At 37.6% G+C, this 25,646-nt stretch overlaps 1 protein-coding gene across 7 annotated transcripts in view; it reads right to left on the reverse strand.

Annotated features, from left to right (window-relative positions):
• OSBPL3 (oxysterol binding protein like 3) overlaps positions 1-25,646 on the reverse strand; it is an 85,895-nt gene that overhangs the window by 13,695 nt on the left and 46,554 nt on the right. For 3 of the 7 annotated variants that reach the window (XM_085050937.1, XM_085050931.1, XM_085050932.1), the window contains 15 exons: positions 25,407-25,526; positions 25,148-25,201; positions 24,823-24,936; positions 23,904-24,074; positions 20,466-20,592; positions 19,526-19,629; positions 19,289-19,381; positions 18,548-18,704; positions 16,029-16,159; positions 13,327-13,434; positions 10,306-10,440; positions 9,531-9,624; positions 6,292-6,542; positions 4,325-4,462; positions 1,542-1,605 (listed from right to left, as the gene is read on the reverse strand). In XM_085050937.1, the coding sequence (XP_084907063.1) occupies positions 1,542-1,605; positions 4,325-4,462; positions 6,292-6,542; positions 9,531-9,624; positions 10,306-10,440; positions 13,327-13,434; positions 16,029-16,159; positions 18,548-18,704; positions 19,289-19,381; positions 19,526-19,629; positions 20,466-20,592; positions 23,904-24,074; positions 24,823-24,936; positions 25,148-25,201; positions 25,407-25,526 (1,861 nt within the window). Of the gene's footprint in view, positions 1-1,541; positions 1,606-4,324; positions 4,463-6,291; positions 6,543-9,530; positions 9,625-10,305; positions 10,441-13,326; positions 13,435-16,028; positions 16,160-18,547; positions 18,705-19,288; positions 19,382-19,525; positions 19,630-20,465; positions 20,593-23,903; positions 24,075-24,822; positions 24,937-25,147; positions 25,202-25,406; positions 25,605-25,646 lie in introns of all 7 variants that reach the window. The other 4 variants (XM_085050933.1, XM_085050938.1, XM_085050935.1 and 1 more) reach the window with 4 other exon arrangements.

The following is a 25,646-nucleotide window of genomic DNA, read 5'->3' on the forward strand; positions in this document are numbered from 1 at the left end:
TCCTCTGCAAAAGCAGTCAGCTGTGTAAGTCATGGAAAGCTATTTCCAAACTATTGGTCCCTATATATTGGTCCCTGTCAGAGCCCAGTCTTCTAAGTCACTAGAAATGATCAAGAGATTTCTTGAAGTTGAAACACATAAACTAAAGTCAATGTCTGGTGGGATGACAGCTCTACTCTGGCAATGTTGCTGTCTCCTTTTCAGCTGAGTGAAAAGATCTTTGCACACAGAAAGAGCTGAACTCACTGACAAGCTGTCTTTATGATTAAATTGATGTTACTCTTTCCACATAAGTTAATATAGACTCATTACAAGAGGTCGCAGCATTTAAAAACTGCATTACAACGGAAAAAAAATCATTGTCTAGGCCTCCCATAAGCTCAGCTAGCCACATTTAAAAACAAAGCAAACAAAAATCCCCAAGCCCTGCTGCACCCTGATGTCCTGTGCCCATCAAGACTAAATCTCAGACTCTCACATTAATCTCAGCTCCCATTATTATAGAAGAACTTCATTCTCTAAATGGAAGTGTTAAAATATTTGAGTGGTAACAGTTGTCAAGATCTGTTAAACAAATCAGTCTCATCTATTTTTATTAAGACAGGCTGCTATCTAGTTTTATTTATATAGTATTCAAGTTACTGAATAAATTTTTGGTCATCTTTGCTTTTGGGCTAAGAACAAAAGGACTCTTGTGTCCCTCTATTTGTTTACAAAGCAAAGAATTACAGAGAATAATAAAACCCAGACTAATGGGTTCCAATTTCTGTTCAGTATGGCTCCATCTGTAATAAATGTAATCAAGTCAGCAGAGTCAATCCGAAAAAAAAGGATTACAATATGGCTACATTGTGAATTGACAGACCCCTGAGTGAAGGATTTTAACTGAGTTAAAAGGCATAGTTATGTTTTGTGTACACTCCAGAATTACCTAACCACACAGGTACTGCTACTGACTGACATCTTCACCAGTGTTGCACAGCAAACAAAGCTCCAATGCATATCTTTTGAAAAAACATTAGTAGTCAAATAGCACAAAAGCTTATATACTCTAATAATGCCAGCTGAGAAAGAAAAGGTAAATGCATTTATCCTTGCTGTTAGGCTCATTTTTGAAAATTGCTTTCAGGACGGGTTTACAAGATTTGCCAAGGTTTAGGATTTAACTTGTCTTCAAGCTTGTTTGTTTTATAAATAACTTGGGATCCAATTCTTCTTTACTAAAGAACAACATTCCCCCCCAAAAATAACCCAAACAAATGTGATTTTAAAGAAGTGTAGAAATTTTTTCATGAAAATAATAATCAATTAATGTTATGAAAAAAAATGCAAAAAAAGCAAATTATCTTGAGACTTCTTATAATAGCAGAAGATCCAAGTAAGAAGCATGCAAGTAAGTGTAGGCTAGCATTCGATAAAAACATTCTAATACAATTTAAGCAAGGAATTTCAAGTTTTCCCAATTTCTGGATATTTTTTGTTACACATACAATAAAAATATTATGAACACTGTAAAAGTAAATGATAGACTGAAGAGTTACCTTGCCAAAAAGCAAAATTCACAGATTCAGCATGGCATGCAGAAATAGGTGGATGGTGACTGACCTAAGAGCAAGACAAAAAAGGGGGGAAAGAAAGATTAACATACGAATACTTGAACAGTCATTTTGGTTTGGCCTCTTTTGTTTTATTTTCTCCTTTGTTTCCATATGGCATTTACACTTTGCACATTTGTTTTCCCTTCGCAGCTGTGTCCTGAAGGGGGAGGCAGTGAGATTAATAAAGGTTCTGAGACCTAAGAAGCCTTGAAAGAAAGGGGAAAGCCTTATTTTAAAATGCTAGTGATTTTGTTCGACAGAAAATCTATCTATATACTTCGTATATTCTCTCTAAGGTGATAATTACCCTTAGGACCTCTTAACAGATTAACAGAAACCACATTTTGAGACAAAAATTTAAAAAAAAACCCAAAACCCAAAAGCAAAACAAAGGGCCAAAAGCTTCTGTACAGTAAATGACCACAAAACACTGAGTATGAGGGAGAAGATAGTGATCAGCATCTCTAAGTGGGGCAGGGGTGAAGAAATTAAGCCATGAAATTCCATCCAGCAATCCCTACTACTGCAGCAGTGACACCCCAGGTGTTTCTAGTGTGAAACTCTAACCACATGCACTGCATTTCATCAGCTTTGGGCAATAGCAGGTACATGAATTAGGGCAACCACCAAGCTAGCAAAGCAAGGACTGTGAGTAAATAATTCAGACTATTAAAATGCAACAGTAAATAAAAAAAAACACTAAATGAAAGCAGCCACTCCTCCTTGGCTTGAATTCTCCCTTGTGGGTGAACGTGACTAACAACTGACCAGGACCAGCTCTTAAATGTGTAACACCTACTGTTCCTTGGGCAGCTTTATTTTCAAGTCAAATTGCTATTTCTCACAATGAATTTAATTTCTTAACCACCTGCATGGCTCAAATCAACTTTTACCTTTTTATGTTTGTTACTTATTCACAAATCTGTTATTGAGCATTTTTTTCTAGTTATTTATTCAACATCCTCTACTTGGTTAAAAAAAAGAAAGGAAGATAAAAGTACTAATTACTTTCAGCTATGGCCTAATCCTGCAAGAGCAACATTCTCTCTCTTGCATACTGTACCCAGATTAACCCCAGATGTCACTATAATACATGGGTTAAACTTAGCTCTCATTTAAACTGTTATAATTCCCGAGTAAGGTCGTGGTGCTGACAGGATTATTCTAAACTCACTCTAATGGTAGAACAGAATCTTTGTTATTTTATACCTTTTGCCTCTTTATCCCATGGATTACATTCTGCCTGCACTAACAAGGTATCTGGAGTAAGCATCAAAATGCTTGCACAAGCAATAAGCTACTGTTCCTGGTGCAAAGAGAAATATTTAAAGCTTGCAAGCTGCATTAAATTTCTTTCCTCCTATACTGCCCTCCCTTCCTAATATTTCTCCACCCCATATTCTTACAGTAACTTTACCACTCTATAAACTCACGTCATTTATTTCATGTATTAGAACAACAGTAGTTAACAGCACAAGCTCCCTTGTGTATTAAAATTCTCCTTTATAAAACTAGCCTTTGTACTGATTTATCCAATATTCAATTGAAAATAGATTCAGTGTAACATTAAACTCAGTACTAACCTTTATTCACCACTTTGTTACTCAAATTTGATGCTGTTCTGGTACCTCCAGTGCTCTACACACATCATCTTAGTACTGAAGTAGCACAGTGAAGAACCAGATACATTCCTTGAACTCTAAATTTGATTCTTGCTTTGACTGTTTTACTTTCTGTTGGGTTTTTTTTTTCCCTCTTTATTTTTACTCTTGCCTGTGACATTTCCTGAGACTAAGGACAGATCACATAATATTCTTTTTTGTCAGTTCTAAAACATAGTGTGCAAAAGGCTGTACCATCACAGGTGGTCAAAACCACTTCTCATTTCCTAAAGGAAGCCTCTTAGAAGTCTTTCTCTGATCAAATTTCTAAGTTACACAACTTTGCCCTCTGCACTTTTTGTAATTTTTTTTTGTTATGTCTAGACAGAATAAGACAGCTTTCAGTCATTCTTACTTTTCTAGGCACCAGGTATTTGGCTTTTATCTCTTTTCAATATATGCTTCAAGTTTTAGCAATTTTAGTAGCTTGGCTGGTTTAAATTTAATATTTTTTACCCATACTTAATAATTATTCTCTTACTGGGGAATTACCTTCATAAACACTCGGACCATGATGTGCTGTAGACATCCTTCACCTACTCAGCTGTGGCAGCAGATTTGAAAGGCTTAGCCTACTAAGTATTTGGACAGGAAGCAGAAATAGTCATGGTGCCATTGGAAATACTTGTAGTTGATTGACACACACAAGGGATACTTTTTATTAAAAAAAACCCCATTAAACAGCTGAAGATACAGTGCTTTTCATGATCACACAAACAAGAAAATGACAAGAATGTGAACACTTGTCACAGTTGGGATCAGATTTCAGCATGGGGAATTGCACTCTACTTAACCAAGTTATCTTGTTACTGAAGCAGGCAGCCCGCCAGCCTTTGCTCCTCCAGTGTCAGCTGCTGGTTGTCACGTTCCATGCCAGACTTAGCAGACTTCCCTCAAAAAACAACTTCCTTTGTTTGTAATTCAGCAAGGCCCCTTGAGTTTTGCTGGGCTCAGGTAATAGAAAGTAATTTTGTATTTTGCCATTAATTCTGGAGGATTCCAGCCACACGTTTAGAATTCAGCAGTGTATCAAGTAGCAATTCTAAGGGTTGCAGCATACAATACCTGTTCTGCAAAGAACTGGAAACCCTTATCTTCACGAATACATTCGTAGGTTTCTCCAAGCACAGGATTAAATGGCTTACTTCCAGCTCGGTAGTAACTGGATGCATATGCAGAGACTGCAAAGGCAGCTATGTACACCTGGGAAGTACATATTTGGGACTTTGATTAATTCATTTATAACAGACACAAAAGAATAAAAGTGAGCTTTATCCTGATTCTGCACTTCTCCCTTAATTTGCAGACTGATATGCACGCCTCCTGCATGCTAAGCCCTAGTTCACACATTAGAGAATTACTCAGGTTTCAGAGTCATTCAGTAGGCCAGGGATGGAATTATTAGGGTCAAACACTGCAAATTTCATCTACTAAAAAGAGCGTTTCTGAAGTGTTTGAAACAGTTTATCATTCTGCAACACAATTCAAAGCAGTAACCTTAAAAAATCACTGTTAGAGTTCATATAATAACTGGTTTTTACAGTTATATCTGTGATTCCCTGAAACTACCAACTATCCTTTTCATAAACAAGGCACAGGAAGTATTAGATGACTTTTCACTAAGTTTTCTATTTCTAATGCTGTTTGACTTATTTGTTTTTTACCCACTGGGTGCGTTTATTTTATCATGAAACTGCTGATCATGACTGAAACTCAGGTAGCCCTTCCAAATTTGTGCAGTGAACTCAAGCATACCACGAGGAATTAGAATTCAGGGCTGTTGGATTCAAATCTCTTTTGTAACACTTTTTTTCTCCTTTCATTCCCCTTTCCTCATCTTGTGAAAGTGTGGATACTCTCTTTTCACAGTTTCAGAAAACAAATCCAGTGCAGATAGGCTCTTTTATGAATTGCAATTACTATGCAACAACTGGCATTAAATTTTGCCTCAGGAACTTCTCAAAGGCAATGAATACACCAGTCTGAGGTAATTTCCAGATGCTTGGGTGTGGGAAGGAGAGAAAGGCTTCTTTTCACTTCCTTCTGAAAAACTACTACTCATTTCCTTTTCCTTTTAGTATGTGTTCTCAAGAGAATAAAAAAACCATTGTGGACTGAAAACCCCAGCGAATGGCCACACCCTGGGAATAGGCTCTAAACTGTAACCCTTGAGAGTGTCAGAATGAGGAAAGAGACTTTTCAGACAGTATTTATAACACTACTATCTACTTCCATTAATAACCTCATTTTAAGACAAGATCTACTGAGTTGAAAAGGCTTAATTCAGTTTATGGGAAAATCTGTATCTTCCATTGAAGAGAATTTAGGGAGCTTCTAATCCTTTATTTATGGGCTTGCATATTAAGTAGCTCTTGCACACCTGGAAGCAGAACAACTGAAATGCATTTTTCTCCTCTTCTTTTGCCAAATGCAGAATTCAGGGCTCTGCACCAGCAGAGAATGGCACCATTATTGTACCCAAAATACAATCATACTGTCTGGTTTGAGATCCTGTACATTTTGGATAAAGCCCAAAACTTCAGAAAACCAGTTAATAGAAACTATGGAGCTCATTTAGCTAATACAGAGATATCACAGTCATGTAGGGCTGGAAGATCCAGCATCTCTATGTGCAACTGTGTTACGAGATCAGACACTCTTGAAAAAGATAGATTGTAGCTTTTATCTCTGAGAGGGAATTGTGAAAGTTTAGTCCCCTCCTCCCCTTTTGCTGTAAATTTTTAATATTACAGAGCAAGAGCTGCAAAACAGAACTAAGCTCCTTTTTTGTTTACACTTGCAGAACAGCAAGGCACTTGAGAGGAGAGAGACTTTCTGAAAAAGCAACAGAAATGAAGCAGAAGAGTCAAAAATAGTGGCTATGTGAGTATGTACAGACACATTTGGAGAGTTTGTGTCTCTCAGCTGAAGGAATCAAAAATGGAACAGAACACCTTCATTTCGTCAGCATTGCTTTTATGTTCATTCTAATTCCAGTGAATGTCACTAAGTATTTGGAATAAGGTATTTACCATCCGTTCAAAGGGGTTTGGTGTGTGTGCTGCTTTATCCAGCAGCTCGCTGTACTCCAGCTCCTCGCAGAGACGCTGCAGGGTGTTCAGGGGCTCGTTTAACTCAACAGGCATGGCCACCTTGGAGAGATCCTTCCCTATGTTATTTCTCAGGATATTCCATAGGCTGATGTTGCTCGTGTTAGGACATGGAGCCGGTAAGCATGTTCTCCGTTTAGAATTGCAGCCAATTCCACTCTCAGAAATACAATCTGAAAAGGAAGGATGTGGCAGAACAATTCAATTCACATTTACTGAGTTTCATCCCCTTTGCAAACATATATTAAAATGCAACCATCTTTTTTTCTGTCAAAACTTCCTTCCACCCACAATTCATTCAAGTATTTCACTTGTGGTTTGAAGATAGCCTTTTATAAAAATGACAAAACTAAGAACAACATTTTATGTACATTGATGGAGGTAAAATGTCAGGTACAAAAGATGCATAAAAATGACCTTTTCACTTAAAGGCTGTAAGAAAAGGCTCAGACTTTCCACTGAATTTGAAAGAGTAAATATTATAACTATTTTATTTGTAACAGAGATGGATTCCTATCTGTTATGGGGACATAAAACCTCCTTCCTTGACAGAGCTTCAATTAAGTTGACACTTCTCAGAAGGCGAGATGTAACTTACAGATGCAAGGATAATAACAACTCCTACTGATCTTTTCCTACTTTTTTGAATACTCCTACCAGGGAAATTTGCTGCACCACAAATTTACATGCAGGCTTTTCCACATTGCTCCTCGTAGCATTTAAACTTAGTGATGTTACTTTGAGATACACCCATACACTGATGGTGAACTGACATGTTTTAAGGGTGGAAAAGCTGAAGCAACTGTGGAACTATGGGTTTGCTGAAGATGAAAAAAAAAAGAAGGACTCAAGTAAAGAGTCCTTGACATGAATATCTGAAGTCTGTGTTGCTATATCAAAGCAATCGGAACAGGATAAATAGTTCTGAGTGTGCCATGAAATGATTTGTAGTAAAATCCAAATAGAGCTACAAGCTTCTGCAACAGGCACTAGTCTGAAGTGATTACATTGCTTAGCTGTACATCACTTTTGTTTCAGAGAGGAATGTGTTTGCTACTATAAGAATATATTTTATCTTTATATTTTATCTTTACACATCCTTAGAAGCACCCAGGAAGCTCCTACCTTAGGATCACTTACTATTTGGAGACACTCGGGCATAGCCTCAGTCTATCAGCCCCTGTCCTTTTCTGGCTTTCCTCACACAGCTCTGTCTTGGAAGAATTAAACCCACACTGGGCAGCACATCTCTCCTGTGCTGCACACGCCTGAAGAATCCCTGCCCTTAAACACAGGATTTCAACCAGTACCTCCTCTGCTCTTCCACTGACAGAAGTACAAGTATCAGCAGTGCTTCCAGCAGTGACAGGTGATCACAAGGATGAACGTCTCCATCCCTGCCATGCCTCACATGGAGGTTTTAAAGGGTTATAATTAGCCTCATTGTTTTGAGGAAGGAGTTTCCATCTTTCCTGCCACTGGCAAACTAGAAGTCCTAATGTCTCATATGACTGAGTTACTCTAACAAGGTCAGGAGAACTATTTGCAGTCCCTTGCCTGTATCTTTCTTTTTGCATAAAAATGGCATGGGCACTATGAGTCAAAAATCTACTGAAACAATTATACTGTTGAGAGTTGAGCTGACTCCTATACTTCCCTATTGGAAGAATTTATTTAATATCAGAAGAGGCCAAAAAGAAGGATGTTCCCTTAGATACCTCAGGAATGAGGTAAATGCTAAAAAAACTTATCCTTGTTTAAAAGAGCTCCCAGAAATGGGATTTGGCTCTGTCTTTTGACAGCTTCTGATTAAAAGCAGAATACTAATTCACTCATTTACATATTCTGGACCAGTCCATTAATTGAGGTAAGCTGCTGAAAAAACAGAGTAGAGCAAGAACTACAATACTCAGATACCAAATTTTCTAAACAGTGAAGTTTGCCGACCCTCCATTACAGAAAAGCCCATGCAGTTCTGGTTTGTAGGAGCTCTGAGAAACAGACAGGATCAGTGCCAAAGAAGATTTAGACATCTGACCTCCAGCTAGACTCAATGACTTTCAAGACCAAACTGGACCATTATCAGCATCTGGTATGACCTTCTATATTACAGTGGCCAGAGGATTTTATTATAATCCCACAGTTTATGGTGCAGCTAAAGCCCTGTAGGTAAAAGACATCCAGTTTGCTATTAATGGCAGTGGCAGGCTGCCCAAAGCACTGAAATAGCAGGTACCAAAAGCACGCAGAGGTGCTTCTAATACTGAAGAGCTTCAGTGACAGTCTTTGTTACAAGAAGATGAACAACCACATTAACACAGTTTTCTAAGGTCCAGATCATGAGATAAATCCATCTGTATTCTTTTCTATCTTTAAAAAAATCTTCATTTTATGCAGTTACAGAATATATATCAAACTACCCAAGTTCAGAGGAATCCGCTGGTCCTTGGAGATGACCAGGAAACAGCTGCTTGTAAGAAATCACTGTTCAGCATTTTTGAGGATAAAAATATATTGTTAGAGTGGGAAGAACATTTCGGTTAACTGAAAGGAGTTGAAGGCACAAAGCCAATTAGGTTGTAATGACCAATTCCTCTCCTTTTTCTCAGTCTCTTTATAATTAGAAGGACAAATTAGCATATGTGCTAACAAGACTATCATGATTAAAACATGCAAGAAAGGAATTCTTATGGTCCTACACCAGGCCTGCCAGTGTGTAATTATTCTCATGTTCCTTTAAACACTGATTCTGCTAGAACAACATGATTCTGAATGCAGATGCTAAATTACAGACTGAAAAAACAGTGTGAAAAGAAGAAAATTACTTCTTGAAAAAAAGAAAGCAGTTTGCCCTTGCTGCTTTGAAAAATCCCGTGGCCACACGAAACTGAGAGGGAGTGGGAGTTGCGTCAAAGAAGCCAAGAAAAGAGGTGTTTCCCTGCTGGTACAGAACCACCATCCTGCTTAATCAACAGTGCCCAGGTAAGCAGATCAGCCAGAAAATGCTGCTCGAAACCAATCCGTGCCTATATGAGAAAAAGCACAGGCTGTTTACATCTCAAAGCCTGTAATACCTAATTATCTAGTAAGAGAAGAAAGAATATCCCAAACAAACAGAAAAAATTCTCAAAACATGATTTAAAAAAACCCACTGAACTTACCTAAAGTTTGTCTTTCATTCTCCATGTCATTGCTAAGGTTATCTTCTGAGACATTATCACTGATATCACTTACATATGAGTCATCATCTGATACCTGAGTGTTGGGGTGGGGAAAACAGCAAGATGCATCACTCATTAAAAAAACCCCATATGCACATGGCAATTGTTACTTTCAGCTGCAATTATTGTTTTAATATATTTGAATAATTTAAGCTGTGTTTCAGAGAAAAGTACTACAAAGTCCTAAGAAGACACAATTGAGTTTGGGAGAGATCCCCATAACTGAAAATTTAACTTTAGTGGAGACATGCTTCACCTCCTTGGCCTAACAACCAAGAAGGCTTTCCTCATATCAAAAGCCAAGGTTTTTATGGAGCCCAAGGGAGGAGACAATGATGTAATGAATTTCAATATGCATGACATCAGCCTCGAGGTACCTACAGGTACCACACGTATGAATATTTCTGTGACACAATTCCCTGGGCACCTGTATAATGACTCAAGGCAGACAATACAATCTGCAGTATCTGCATACTACCTACTGAATTGCCATCTGCCTCACTGTGTATGTAAGACTTCCTCATAAAAATTGCTACCTTTTACTGTGAAGAGACAATGACAGCAAATAAATATAAAAGGCATATTAATTTCTAAATGCTTTGAAAATTTAAATTTTCTGGCAGTCATCTGATGTACAGTTAGCACTCAGAAAGATTGCATGTCAATCAGCAGATAAGAAAATACATCTGAATGATGTCAATCTTCTTGCTCAGACCTCATTCTCTGAAGAACTAGCAGACAGTAGGACTTCCTGTGCATCAAAAAATTCTGTGAGAGAGTCAGCTATAGACAGTCTGCTTTCATTGGAGACCTGGTGAACCAGACCTCTGCCTTCTTCTCTTGAATTTTCCTGTTTGAAAGAAATGAAAAAAGTTTTGAGCAGCAAAGTACTATAAACAACATTTACGCATGCAATTCCACAGTCTCCTAACTTGAAGGGCTGTAAAACACTGGGAGAAGATTGCACATGCTCCTCTTCAATTCACGTCAAAGATAGCATGTGTTTCAAAGTGGGATTTAAAACCAAAGTAAAACAGGCCAAAGAGAAGGAAGAAGAAGGAAAATAAAGCAATGCATATTGGAGTAAATTACCTAAAATGCTGCACATAAAAATGCTTTGCTATTTGAATGATTTAGCCAGATATATTAAAGTGTATCATCAAAAAGCCCACAAAAGAACAAAACTCCCATCTCTTTATACTACATCCTAGATTCACATTCCTTCCTGACTTTGGCAAATTAATTAATCTTTTCCTCCACAAGCCTTGCTTAATGCAATGCCTGCCATAGAGTGGGCTACAAAATTCAGAGGGGTAAAGTTGCTTTCTTTATAGTATTACGTTTTCCTAGCTCTTTTTCTTCACTAATTTTTTGTGCTGTGCATTGGAAAGCATTCCTTCATATCCACACCTGAGATATCTCCATATTAACCAAAACCAACATATTATTAAATCCATTTAATGGAATTGCTTTTGTTGCTGGAGACACATTTAACAGCTACAGAGATCTTGGTAACTCCTCCAACAGAAGCTCTACATAGAATTGGTGTAATTAGAATGCTGGCCTGGCAAAAGTGGGGTGACCAGTGAGAATTCTCATTCTGTGGTGGCACTAAAAAAGTTGGAGAACCTTGAATGCTACTGTTTTCCCTGATAACTCCACCAACGCAAAGGAAAGGAGCTATGCTGGCCCAAAGGACTGTATTAGCTGCTCTCAAGATTTTCTGCATGAGGTGCTTTCCTAACTTCTAACCATGACTTCCCTATCATAATTTTGCAGGAATTATAGTATTTTTTTCAGAACAACATAATGAACAGTCTGACAAGCCCATAATCAAGCTGACAAACCTTCTTTCAAAGCTTTTCTGTGGGTAGGTTTTGTTATCATATGGAATGTTATTCAGTGCATGCTGATAATGGTGACATAGAAACAAAACAGACTACTACACAAGACTTAAAAATTCCCTTCTGATACAGCATGAATAAAAGAGAACCTCAACATTGTCCCTCCTGTAGGAAGGCAATTAGACTAGCCTAGAAGTAAGAAAAAAAAAAATCCCCCCAAAAAACCAAACACAACAAAAAAACCACCACCACCAAGAAACAAAAACAAAAAACCAACAAAACCCCCCAAAACAAACAAAACAAACAAAAAAAACCCACACCAAATGCAAACCTTACACATGTAAGCATTCCTACTGGGATTGTTTCCAATACTATTTTGAATCCAAGAAGGAAAGTGAACAGGAAAGACTCAAAAAAAAGCATCAGGTTTTTGCATCTAACACATAAGCTGCAGGTTGTATTGTTCCATGTTCCCACTTTTGCACAATAAACTACAATTAAAATACCTAAATGAAAATTTTCCCTTATGCAAAGGCTTGAGATACTATTTTATACTGCTTCAGTTTTTACAGGTGTATCATAGCACCTGATGTATCCTTTAGTGACAAGTTTTATGCAGTGGCCCTGTCTTCCTCAAAGCAGCACTGCTTTATCACAATCATCTTAAAATGAAACTTCTCCAGGATAAGTGATTTCATCTCAAGCCATGCCAGCAGGGATTTGTGAATGAAACCTCTAAAGGACCTTCTGAAAGCTATTTTTGTCATGTGTCTCTGTGTGTGTGTACAGCACACAGCACAAGTTCCAGAAATAATCCATTGTCATTGCAAGGACCTCCACTAAATAAGAAAATGAAGAACTCCTGGAGCTAAGTAACGATGCTTTAATGCTTTTATGGATAGCAGTTTAAGTGCTGTTCAAATTCTTGTGGGCTGTAAAGCAAAAGGCATTAGAATGATCAACTACCTTAAGGAAAAAACCCAAAACTGAACAGCTAAATATGACCAAAACAGCTCCACTAAAACAGAACTGAACCAGAAGTGAACAGATGGAATCTGTTCTGGAATGACTAAACTGTCTTTAAAAATAAAAGGAAATAATTAGTTACATAAAACCCCCAGCATTACAGCCACTCAAGTTCTAATGAAAGATTTATACTATAAGCACAGCAAAGGTTTCTGTATGAGTTAACATTTAGGAAAATCCATCAGAAATAACACAGTTCTGGCTTCCCTCACTAACACCATTAACACCTACATCTTATGACCTATAATTACACCATATTCACATGCATTCTGCAGCGAGCCAAAAAACTGTCTGAACATCAGTGGAATCTCAGACTGGCTGACTGGATATAGACGACTCCCTGGCTGCACACAAAGAAAACTATATGGCTGAAAGGGCTCTTGTATGTCCCATTAACTTTGATCCTTTCATGGAGATGTCTGATAATTGTTCTGAACTTTTCATGATCCACACTGGCAGCCAACATCCTGGGCTAACAGCACTCAGACAGCAACAAAAGATCTGCACAACTTGCAAGTTAACAAGGGACTAGAAGGGCGAGAGAAACAGCATGAGGGTGAGGAGGTGGCAGCTCTGTACATGCTGGATGAGAAGCACGGAGGAGGCGAGGGAAAACACCAGGAACCAGCAGCAAAATGCAATGGAAGATGTGCGCAGGAAACCTGCTCGCAAGGAAAGTCTTTGAAATCAACTATCACACAATGCATCACCAGAAATGACTCACAACCATGAAAGCAGAGTCGCTTTGCTAACACACCACACCACAGGGGAGACATGGAGAACAGGACAGGATGCAGCTATGCAGCACTGTCTAGGTGTGGGGGCTTGAGGAACGGACATCACTGAGAGAGGAAATCCATACCCACCTTCACCAAATCTGGACTTGATTTTGCATTAGATGCTGAATCAATGATCTTAGATTCGGCATGTATTCTGCGTAACCGGTCTTTAAGATCTGTGTTTTGTGCTATTGCCTGGAATATTTAACAAAAATATTGGGGATATAAAGTTCTCTCAACTAACTTGAACGTGGCTTTATTGTATAAAAAGGGGCAAAGACTATTTAAAGTGCAGTATAAAACACCACCACCACATAATTTTTTTACCGGTTCAAGAAATGATTTATTATAAATGCTTCAAACCTTACTCCTTATCTCTCAAATTAAAACTACTTTTCTCCAGTCTGAGGAATCAGAGACATAAGTGGAGAAAAAAAGTCAAAGATGGCAGGGATATTTTTCTTTTCAAGCTCCCTTCCTTCACCCCCATCTCCAGCATAGCCCCTCTCAGTATGAGTTCTTGCCACATCCAAAACCATTTGATTTTCCTATAGTGGCAGTTTCCTTTGCTTTCCAATGACAGAGAAATAAGACATAAATTCACACAGGTAACAGGTACAATTTGTGTCCTATCAGATTATAATGGCAGTGATCAGAATAAAAAGCCTCACGTTTGTTACATGTTATTTACTTATGCTGGGTGCATCTGATAGAGAGATGTCAATTACAGTAGACTCGTAGGAAGAGAGCACAACCCTGCAATGAAAATATTTCTGCACTAAAAGATTGTGTTACTAATTTTGGAACAATACCGAAGACTTTCATCCAATTTTAGTGATCTGAATCAATACCAGGATGTGGAGAATCCTGCTGTTTACACATCCGCTTTATCCCACAAATGTTTCTGATTTTGGCAGTAATTGTTGTTGAGAATTGTCTTGGGGACAGGAAAGACAGGAATCTCAAAGTGATGATGGAGGAGAGAAAAATAATTTCTCTTTTTACCTATGTGTGGTCTGAATTTGCTATAAAGATATACATTCCTTCTATGTCAAGTGCTCAGCACTGTGTTAAATCCTCAACAACGAGTAAGTGCCAAACAGCTCTCCTGTAATAGCATCTTCCAATTTTCATTATTTGCTACAAAATATTTTCTTCTTCCTGCTGTCTTTCTCCTCCTCCAAAACCAGAAATATTGTACCTTTTCCCATTCTGTATTCCCTTTTCTTAGAATGTGTGTAGGTCAAAAAAACAGACTTGTGTTTGATAGCTTTCAACCTGTTAGTGATTTTTTTGTTCCTCCTATATAGAAAACAACAAATACTAAGCCAAAGTCATTAACACGGGACTCTCTTGCAGGAAGTCTTAAAAATATGTCAAGTTTGTCATATCCATGCTTCCATTTGTCTTCAAAGGAAGCTTATCCTTTCTCCTACAGATCTCTGCTGTACAGGGTGAGAACATTTCTGTTGGCATCATGACAGATATCATAACAGATATGCAGGTTAAGAAGAGCCCTCCTAGGTGTTTACCTTGCTGAAACAGCCAAGGTTCACAGATGACTTCTGGATGGGCCAGAAAAGACTAATTAAATATCAGATAAGACCCAAAATAATTATTTTTAAAAGGCATATACCAGATGAAGATGGACATCCAAATTTCATTGGCCAGAAAACAAAATAATCCATGCTAAGCTGAGTGTTAACTGAGTTCAGCAATCTTAAAACTGATTCTCAGATATAAAATGATAGACAAATAACACTGGAAAAATAAAAGTCACCTATTCAAATATCAGAAATGGAACATCCAAAAGCCAAAACCAAAGAAGTGCAAGTGAGTGAGTATAGTTACTATGCAACAGGCTTCAACTTTCTCTAAATACTGTGAAGACATCACAGCCTCTAAAGGTCTGGGCAAAAAGGCATGTCATACACTTAAAAACCATAACCATATGCATCTTTTGTAAAGCAAAGGGAAATTTTCATACTGAAATAATTCTAAGATGATCTACATCACATTGATCAGTGCCAGAGAGTCTCCCCTGTCTCTGACGTGGTGTTGCAATAAACACTGAAATTTTAAGGCCATGGTAATGACAGCCCTCATTGCTCTGAAATCAGATCAGTTTGGTTGACCTGTTCAAACATGACCAAGCTGAAAGTTCTGGTCTCAGCCAATTCCAAAAAGCACACCAACCAAACCCCCCACTTTTTTAAAGAGCACAATCCATTTTTGCCATTTAGAACTTTGCCCTAGCAGCTCCATTGCTGCTTTTGGAGGACTGAGAGATTATTGAGGTTGGAAAAAAGTTGTACTTGAATTTCCTTTGCAGTGTCTTGGTGCAGCATGCTGAAGCTCTAGCATATTAGAAGGGACAGCTGAGTGCAGTCAGCCACTGTCACCTTTATTTTATGCCAAGTCATACAGTGAATACTCACTGTTTAGGCAAAGAAAAGGAAAAGGAAACCTGCAACCCATCAGAACTGCGTAGTAGCATGTTTAGAAAAAAGGTAGTCTCACAGTCACAGAGCAGCCCTCTGATTCTTAACATCATGATACAGATTACACTACATACTTAGATCAATCCATCTATCAAACTCCAATGATTTGACAATGCCTTTAACATTAGAAAAGTCTTTGAAAAATGCAATCTGTAATAACTTACTATGATTAAATGCTGCAAATTTTAGCACAGAGCTGACACTAAAGAAACAGAGATTAACTATTATAAAATTTAAAAGTAGTATCTGATGACAATGAAACTTGGTGAGCTTCAGCATGTCACTTACAGATGCTAAGGCATTCTTCAAGCCCACTATTTGTGCAGATGGAGATGAGGATGCATCGTACTCCAGCATCTGCTTCAGCTTTTCTCTCTCTGTAGATATGGTGGTGAAAGCTGACCTCAAGGTGAAGTAAACTGTAACCATTTCATAAAAAGGGACAGTTAAAAACAGCTGGTACCAATTGTATTCACACTAATTACATACAACTCAAATAAAGCATCATTTATGGTGACAGAAACAAGAATTTAGGTTGAGAAATCCAGGGTGGGTTACTAAGAACAAGTAATATTAATCAAGGTTATAGGGTAGATTTTTAGTAGGAGACATGTTTATGGTGAAGGCTACTGTGTTGACTATATTAGCCACAGTCAAAATTACTCTGATTATTTGTGACAGATGGCAACAAAGCTAACTAACCACATCTGCTCTTCACTTGCTTTTGTTTCCCAATTAGCTTGAATCTTCAGATGGTCATGACTCAATTCCATATTCCTCTACAAATTCCAGTGGGGGGAGAACAAAGAGATGAAAGAAAAAAATCAAATAGACAAAAAAAAGTCACCAAAAAAAGGCAGCTGTAACAGATACTGTGCCACAGCTACAGGGTTAGTAGTTTCCCCACAAGCAAGTCAGCTGTGGTGGTGTGTTTTGTTATCTCTTTCTGTGATAAAGAAATTTCAGCTTGTTAGACAATTTAGTGACTCAAAGGTTCAGATCATGAATGATGTGCATGTTATCTGCTACTTTACTCCTTCCTGAGGCACTATCACCAGCCCAATACTGTTAAATCAGACAACAGATCATGCAGTTTTAAAATCACTAAAGGGGATTTTTAAAAGGGAAATCCTCTTTAATTTTTTTTTACTATTAAGACATTTAATCTTTTCCTTAACCACAAGGAATAAAAATTTATTTCAGCAATATTTGTTCATATATGTTTTCAACATTCATCTAACTGGAGCAGTAGAGGATTTCTGAGGGCCTAATCAAGCCCTGTAATACAGTCATGAGACTTGCCAATGCAAAAATGAATCCATTCACTGGGAAATGAAGATAGAAAATCTGAGCACGGATGCATGAAAAGGGCAAAGATCAAGAAATTGCCAATACTTCTCTCTCCTATTTATCCACTCTGAGTTAACCTGAATAGTCATCACTTCATTGAGTAGTAACGTAACCTAATTTGGTCTTCTAAAAAAACTATTCTTAAGGCATATTCCAACACTGCAAACCATTATCAAAGGTAATTCTCATACTATCCAAATAAATCTTTAACAGTATCACAGGGTGAGGAGGGAGATATATCCACTATGATCTATTCTGTTTGGCTTTCATATGAAAATAACATGACCAGAATCTTCAGTGACCTTCAATGACATTTCTTATGTTGCACACTAACCTTACTTTTCAAGAATTATTACCTACTAAACTACCAATATTATATTTTAATTTGTATCAAAAAGCTGACACAAGAGTTTTCTCCACTACTCTTTCTCGGCAGGGGTGTGCTATGAAGTAACTTTGGAAAAAATTATTTATCCTCTCAGTAAAGTGATTCTGCAGTCAATAAGAACCCAGTTAATGGTCCCTTCAAATGTGTGGATCAATCTAACCAAAATTTCTGACATGGACAGTTCCTGTAAGATGATCTTGAGTAGGTGATCTCTTTGCTCTGCTTAACAGACACTTTTCCAACCATGTCCCACCCTCACTTCTTTTCATTTTTTGGAAAACATACGTCAGTTTTGACTATAATTGACTTTATGAGGTTTACTACTTAGATACATTCCTTACATAACAGAATCAAGATACATCAGCACCAAAGGAGAACAACAAGCAAAGATTGCTTATTGATAACATCAACCATTATCGTGTGCCAAAGGGGACAAAGCCAATATTCTCCAAAGCTTTTCAGCTATAAATGCTTAAGTGCCTCCCTCACCAAGAACATCTAAACAATGAAAATGTTTCTGGTCTGACAGTGATGGAACAAAGCACTGCTAATGAAAAATGATTTTGAGGGAAGAAATATTTCTAGTCAAGCTCCCCCCTCTGGCTTCTTTGCATGATTTTACTCTTCTGTATTCACTAAAAATAGGTTACTACCATAGCAACCCTTGCATCACCAACAAATCTTGACTCTGAACTACAGTGGAGCACACAGAATATAGAAACATAAATGTGCTCATATGCACACATGTGCGTGCAAACACAAGAGAGTACAGCCTGCTGTATTACTAGCGACCGATTTTACCTTTTGGCAAAAAATAATACAATCTAGGCTTTTAGCACATAAAGGGCTGTCCTCTATTAAATTAAAAAAATCCAAAAAACTAAAAAGTGGTGATTAAGCCACATTTTTCAAATGACTCAAGATCTCAACACTTGCAATTCCTCAAGGAAATTGAAGGAAGGGTGTTTTCTGCTTTTTCTAAACATTAAACAGGAAGCACTCTCAGAAGTCATATCATTATCTAAATTAGGATGATATAAAACCATTTATGAAAGGCAATTTCATTTACCTTTATGTGCAACATGAAATAAGTCCTCTTGCATTTTAGTAAATTCTGATGATGTTTCAGAGCCATCAGAGTAATTTTTTTCCTCTACAAAATCTATTGTAGATAAGTTTGGATTGGAAGCATGCAGTCTCATAGGGGCAGAAAATACTGAAGGCACCTGTAAGTAGGACAGCAATTTGTGATTTTTTTTTAATAAACTCTAAAGAAAATTTTTTTTATTGTACCCACCTGCATTACATGTTGGAGACACCAAAAATGAAAAAAATTACTGTCAATTATCACCTGGCAAATGACACCAGAGATATAACTTTGCCCAAGATAACAAAATGGGAGATTGCCAAAACTAAAAACAAAACAAGCCCATTGAGAGCTGTAACGTATGCTATATGATTTCCCCCCACTCATAAGTATCTAAGCACACAGCCTCTGGATGCAAATGTGCACAAAACTATCCAGGGAATTTGCAAAAATCTGTACTGATGAAAAAAACTCCCCAACAAATTAGAGACAGACTGAAAACAGGTAAAAAACATGGCCAGTCTCCTGAAGGTAACAGGACAGATTTTATTGCAGATATCAATGACAACATATCTGTGTTTTGTCTGATATATATTACCACTAAAAAGGAGCTTACACAGGACACTACTTAAATATGATTTGTATTTCCTAAACTGGCCATGCCAAGAAGCGATCAATAACTAAGGTTTGGAGGAAGATGGGCTCTGAAAGGAATGAAGTTACCTGTAACATTCCTTTAGCCTCTTTCCCAACAACTCTGGATCGCCACCTCCTGTGTGTTCTCTTTTCCTTCTTTGGGCTTTCAAAAGGTCCAACCTTTTAACAACACACAGGACAAAAGCAATAGAGACTGCCATAAATCTGACAGAGCTAAGAAATACCTCAATTCTTTAGGATTTGGGACTATTTTTTGGAATTGTAAGGGAAAATAGTTTTTGGTTTTGTTTTTAAACAACAAACCTGCATAGCATTTATAGCAGGGGCTGAATATGTCCTGTGAAGAACATCCATGCTCTGTAACAGCTGGTTCATTTCCAGTAAATATGTGTGACAGTTGGAGAGGTCTGTTTGGAAAAAGAGAGTATTTTCAGTTGCCCTAAAGTAACAGACACATTGACAGGTTTTTTTGTCTTTTTAGGTTAGTCCTATTTTGATTGCAGCTAGCTTAAGTTATTCATTGACTGAAAGAATTAGACTGCTGGATAAAAAGATTGTATCCTATATTCATGTTCAAATTCAAAATATTGAAATGCATCTACATGGTGTGTATAATGATCATTATATTTTTTCCTAGTTGGCTGCAGAAAAATGAGAATAATATGATAATTTCTGCAGTCTGAGATTTGTCAGAGCTCCTCATGGTGAGGGTAGCAATGCCATGGGCATCAACACTGAATTGTGCATTCAGACCTAGAGGTGAGGCTCCTCTGTATTAGAGATGAAGATCACCGGTAGGTAGAAACTTAACAAATAAATATACAGACACTGCCAACATGAGAAAAATCTCCATAGTCTTAAGAAAGCATGAAAGCAGAAGGTGACTTTGAAGTAGAAAGACTTAGTGCCGATTTTAAATTACTAGGTTTTGGATGCTTCCCTTTTTCCAGCCTAAGGATGTTCAAATCTTACTATTGAACGTGATGTTCCTTTATAGAAGAAAATGTACTGAAATATATTGGTTCCTTGAAGAGCTGTATCCACAATTTATACCCCCACATCCAAAATTACCAGTTCTTTTGCAAATGAGTGAGTAACCACTTAATCAACAACAACCTCTTTCCTTCCTCCAGTTTCAGGGAAAATTCTAACAGTAATGACTACTTAGTGTATAATACTCTCATTGTTAAGAAAAGCTAGGGGAAATATTAGGCTACTTTCAGCTTTCTTCCAATGTCATTACCTCTTGAGCATTTTTCCATGTCTTCAGAAGACTGTAGCCAAGATGAAATCCTGGAATCATTACTCGAAAAAGAATATGACAAATTACCTCCAGTTGACACTGAATTCTGTTTGGTCAAGCTGCCTGCCTGTTCCAAAGAAGAACAAGTGAATTATTAATACACAATATTTTTGTGTTGTATGCACAAATTCTGACAACCAATAGTTGAGGATCATGAAGGACTGAAGGCATCAGTTACATGGAGGGGAAAAAAGTGTATGATCTAGACTAGGTATATAGGTATTGAGCATAATGCCAGGCTATCTAACTGCTGTCCACAAGCAGCAGAAATACTCAAGGAGCCATGAAAATTTGCTGAAAGCTAAATTTGGGGGAAGGGCAAAGTTCTGCATAAATTAAGTCAACTTAAGACAATTAAAGTACCATATTTGAAGAGGACCAAATGCAGACATTCTGTTCCTCCTCCACATTCCCCAAAGAAGCCCGAAAAGTAACTTAGATGCAACACACACGTTTGTTAAAGCTATTTTTCAGTGTAAAAACAAGATGTACTAGATGCCATTTAAAATTTTACACAAGGTTGAATGACTACAGCATGGATTTGGCTCAACAGGCCTTAATACAGGGATGACCATTCACCTCATCTGGGTAAAGACCACCCTTTTATAACAACTCAAACATTTTCAAACTTAGCTCAATTTCAGCAGTGCCCATCATCAGATGCTTCAAGAGATGCTGGAAATTCTGTGTAAGAGCTAACTCAGCAGTACAAATAAACAGCTTCCAACAGGAAGTACTACCCAGTACTATTACCAGTTGATTGTGGCTCATAATGCTATTTTCTTTTCTGATGTAACTACAAATAATAGCCATTCAAATACCTAATTATTGGTGCCCCTTACTAAACCTCTTATTTTCAATAATACCCAGGTCAAGAAGATGCAAAAATCACATGTTTTGTCAACACTTTGTTAAAAATCAGTTTTAGACTGTTTCATCCTTGTGCCACTACACAGCCACTTTACTAGTTATGAGAAAAGCTGACTAAATTGTTTGGCTCTTCTCTGAAGCATACAATTGACAAACTTTAAATTATATCAAAACTCCAACAGCACTAATTCTAAATCTGTTACTAAGAATCTTTCTCTACATCTCAGCCAGTTGCAGCTTTCTTAGTTGGCCTTTTCAAGTTTACAGTATAAGCACCAAGCAGAGTTTCAGGGTAAAATAAAATGCACTTTCTATGTGATACCATTCAGTATTGTGTCAGTATGCAAAAGCAGTAAGCATCAATGAGAACACTTGTTTTTAAATTAATCAGTGCAGCTTAGCTGGCTTACTCCTACATAAAGCTGTATGAGCTTTAGTCATATATTTAAACATATATATATATACACACACATATATCCAAATAATAATCTCAGCACCTTTAAAAGCACAAGTAAACTGAATTTAATGATGGGCAATTTTACTGGCATTACGTGAACCAATTCCATATTTATCTCTTCAGAAATCTGCCTCACATAACCAACTTTTCCAGAACTCTTATACATGAGTGACATGAGCATGAGGAAAGAAGGAAGCAAAGATTGCCAAGCAGCAGACAAGAGAGAGCTTGTGTAGCTCCAGTTTTCACAGTTTTGCTTTGGATCAGCACGACTAAGCTTTAGAGTCCAAGGATTCCACATAAACGTGTAGATTCTGCAGTCAATAAAAACCAAATTAATGGTTCTTAATGGTCAGAGACACCTGCCTCTCAACAACAATAAAGAAAAAGATGTGAAAACCAATCAGGCGTTTCTAAAACAAATAAAATGCAACTCAAAGTTCACTTGATACATATTTCTCAAAATAACCTAAGTGCCAGAATGATATCAACTAACACCAAGCTAAGGCTGGTGTAAATTGGCAGACTTCCATTTAGCTTGAGCACAGCTAAGGCGATTAACTGCAGCTTAAGAACTATCCCCTTCTATTTTTCACATGAAAATAAGTAGGGCTTCTTTGCAGTGCAAATCTGGATTAATAGTCTGAATTAAAGTCTTTCATGCCAAAGAAGAAATGGTTAGTTTCCTGACAGTAAGCATAGATTTTAGATATGCTGGTCACATAGGTTTTTTTTTTGGTTTGGGATTTTTGGCGCTTTTTTTTGAGGGCAATGTTCCACTTCTGCCCTTGATATTCTTCCCAGCTTCTATCCCTGCTGTCTTTCAGGAGAAAATAACTAAATGGCCACAGGAGATTGGCCATTCCCTTGCAGACAGAGCCTTAGGAGAGCAGGCTGTCAGAGCCACGGAGCTGCTGGCACACGGAATGTGTGCAGACAACTCTCTGCAGAGCAGCCTTGTTACTGCGGGGTGAGTTATTGTTCTTTCAGCTGCCTGCTCACACAGATCCCCTCCCTCTCAACCATGAGCAAAAAGCTGTTCTGACACATGTCTGTGTTTGCTGAAACTCATACTCAGTTACAGGATGAAGTGATGAACTGCAGGTATTGGGTAACAAGCCTGCTCAGATCATACAGTAATTCCATCAGGGAAAAGAAAGTCTTAGAAGGAGAACAAGGAGGGCATTGCTCCTCAGGAGTCATTATGGAGCTGACAGAAACAGAGAGCCATTTCAATTGTAGTAACACAGAACAGTTTTTTTAATTCTCAAAAGTGACCAGTGGTTCTGCACTGGAGCAGAAGAACTTCTTAGAGTGAAGGTCAGACAGTGTATGTACAGACAGCTGAAGGCACAGAGGCTATGGTCAGGCATAGAACACATCCTCTTCCATGAAACTGCAAAGAGGCCATTTATGAGGTTGGACTCAGCACTTGTCAGGTCATTTGTGAAACTAATTCACAGACTTTACTGAAAGAGAAGTACACTGCTGACTGGACACATCCAGCCCCCATATTCACTCACAGCACAGCCCTTGGATTGGTTTGAATAATGCTTCTGCCTCAGTTAAAAACATAAATAGTGGTCCCAATTGATGGCTTCTTGAATAATTCCTACATACACCTTAACTAAGTAGTCAGCTTCATTAATGTAAAAGGGCAGAGGGCTTATTAGCTAAAGGATACATGGCAAAATGCTAAAGTGAAAAAATATCTAGCTGAGTACTCTGCTGTGACTAATATTCACATACCAGACAAATACTGATATATGTCCCAAAAATTATGAGGATTCTATCTCGATACACAGTTTTGAAATTCACCATGAAAATACAATTTAGTGGATTAAAATAGTGAAAAACTACTACAAAATTTAACAGCATCATGAAGAAAACCGCTTGGGTGTAAATCAATAAATAATAAATTTTTCCTTGGCGTTTTAGAACATAACTTAATTGCCACCACAAACTTCCATTATGCTTTTTATTTAATGAACATAAATCAGACTAATTCAATTCCTTATGAAAGCTCATTATTTATAAATAAAAACTATTACCTTTCTACCTGGAGTAGAATCATAGAAACCAGGGACAGAGTCCGTAGTAGTAGAAACGGGGAAGAAAATATTATTGGCGTCATGAGGAAACATGGAGATTTCATTCTGACGGTACATTCTGTGATGGCGAAGTTTTGCTACCCATTCATCAAACAGCTCCTGAGACTTCACCTGCACAAAATTTCAGGGTTTATAACATCCAAATTCAAAATAACTAACAAAGAAACTATGGTACTTTGTGCTCATTAGACAGCTAGCCTGGCTGACCTTTATTGGCAAAACATCAGGAAAGTTTTTCTAAGGATGCTTCTACCAAAATGCACATTGCATGAGCTGAGGCGTGACACAAAATAAATCACAAGATAAAGTCAGGAAAAATAAACTGCAGTTAGTAGTTATGACTTCCAATGCAGAACATAATACTAGAGCAACTAACTTACAGATTAAAAAAAACCCTACAATTTTAATAAACCCCCCCACATTTAATTTGTCATTTCTTAATTGCCATTGTTAAAGCTAGGTCAAGATTTAACTAATTGCAAATAGAAATTTGATTTTGGTGACATATTTTAAAACCATTTATTCCACAAGTGCAAGTCCCCATACCTGACCATGGAAAATACTTTCTATAGGTGAGACAAAGACAAAGCTACAGCTACTGGAAAGAAAAGCACTTGTGCAAGAAGTGAAAAAAATGCTGCTAAACATGATACATCTTTGAGGTTTCTGTTCAGAACAGGGTTAGGGTTACTGATTCTGAGCCCTGAAAGAGTACAATAAGACCTCTCAAGTTATAAATAATCTCCTGACACTAAAAAGTTATTAGTGTAACTAACAGAACTCTTGCTACCAAAAACACCAGTGCACTCTACACAGTCATTAGTTTGGGAGCAAGGTTATAACAATCTTGAAGGTCTACCTTCAGGTGATATATCTGCTCTTCTGTATCCAAATCTATACATTTTGTTGATTTCTTTACAGACATGACAGAAAGTCCAACATCAATACAGCCATGAAGTTTTCCTCTCTCTATCTGCAAAAAGTAAAAAGGAAAAACACAATCACTCCAGATGAAAGCAAAAGGATAAACATTACCTTCTGAAATCAGCATTTCTTCCCCTCTCAACCTACTGTGTAGAACTGCTGAAACTCTATTTCTCATTGCCAACAGTAGGGAGTTATTGTTATTTTGGATAAAAGTGCTGTTACTTTATAATGGCCTTAAAGGGTTTCAGATCACTTACGTCAGCTCGGCATTTAGAATACTTCAAAATCCCTCGGTCCAAAAAGAAGTATCTCTGTAAGCAGAAACATAAAGAATTAAAAACAAGCAAAACACACACACACAAAAAAATCCCCAACAGAAAAATAGCACAAACACATCCTCCCCCCTTCCATTTCTTTGGAGAACACTTTTTGCTTTTAAGTAACCTTACTGTCACAAAACCACACTGGGTCTCACTCACATGGCATCAAGCTTTCAGATACACATTCCTTTCCTACCTTGTGCCAGCCTTTCAGAGGCCACTTCCTCTTTTTCAGCAAGCAGCCCTCCTGCTTCTGTGGCTCCTGGGTACAATTCATTGCTCCCCGGAGTCCTTCTACAATTTCCCAGCTGTCCTGCTTAAACAGAAAATCCAAATGTAGATCTTATTTCTTCCAAAGAACTGAATTTTTAAGACAGATTCAAGAAGAAGAAGGCTATAAGAAAAAAAGACAAAACCCAATTGATGTTGAAATATA

Source organism: Lichenostomus cassidix, chromosome 2 (genome assembly GCF_008360975.1).
Source record: "Lichenostomus cassidix isolate B80296 chromosome 2, HeHo_3.0, whole genome shotgun sequence".
Lineage (NCBI taxonomy): Eukaryota > Metazoa > Chordata > Aves > Passeriformes > Meliphagidae > Lichenostomus > Lichenostomus cassidix.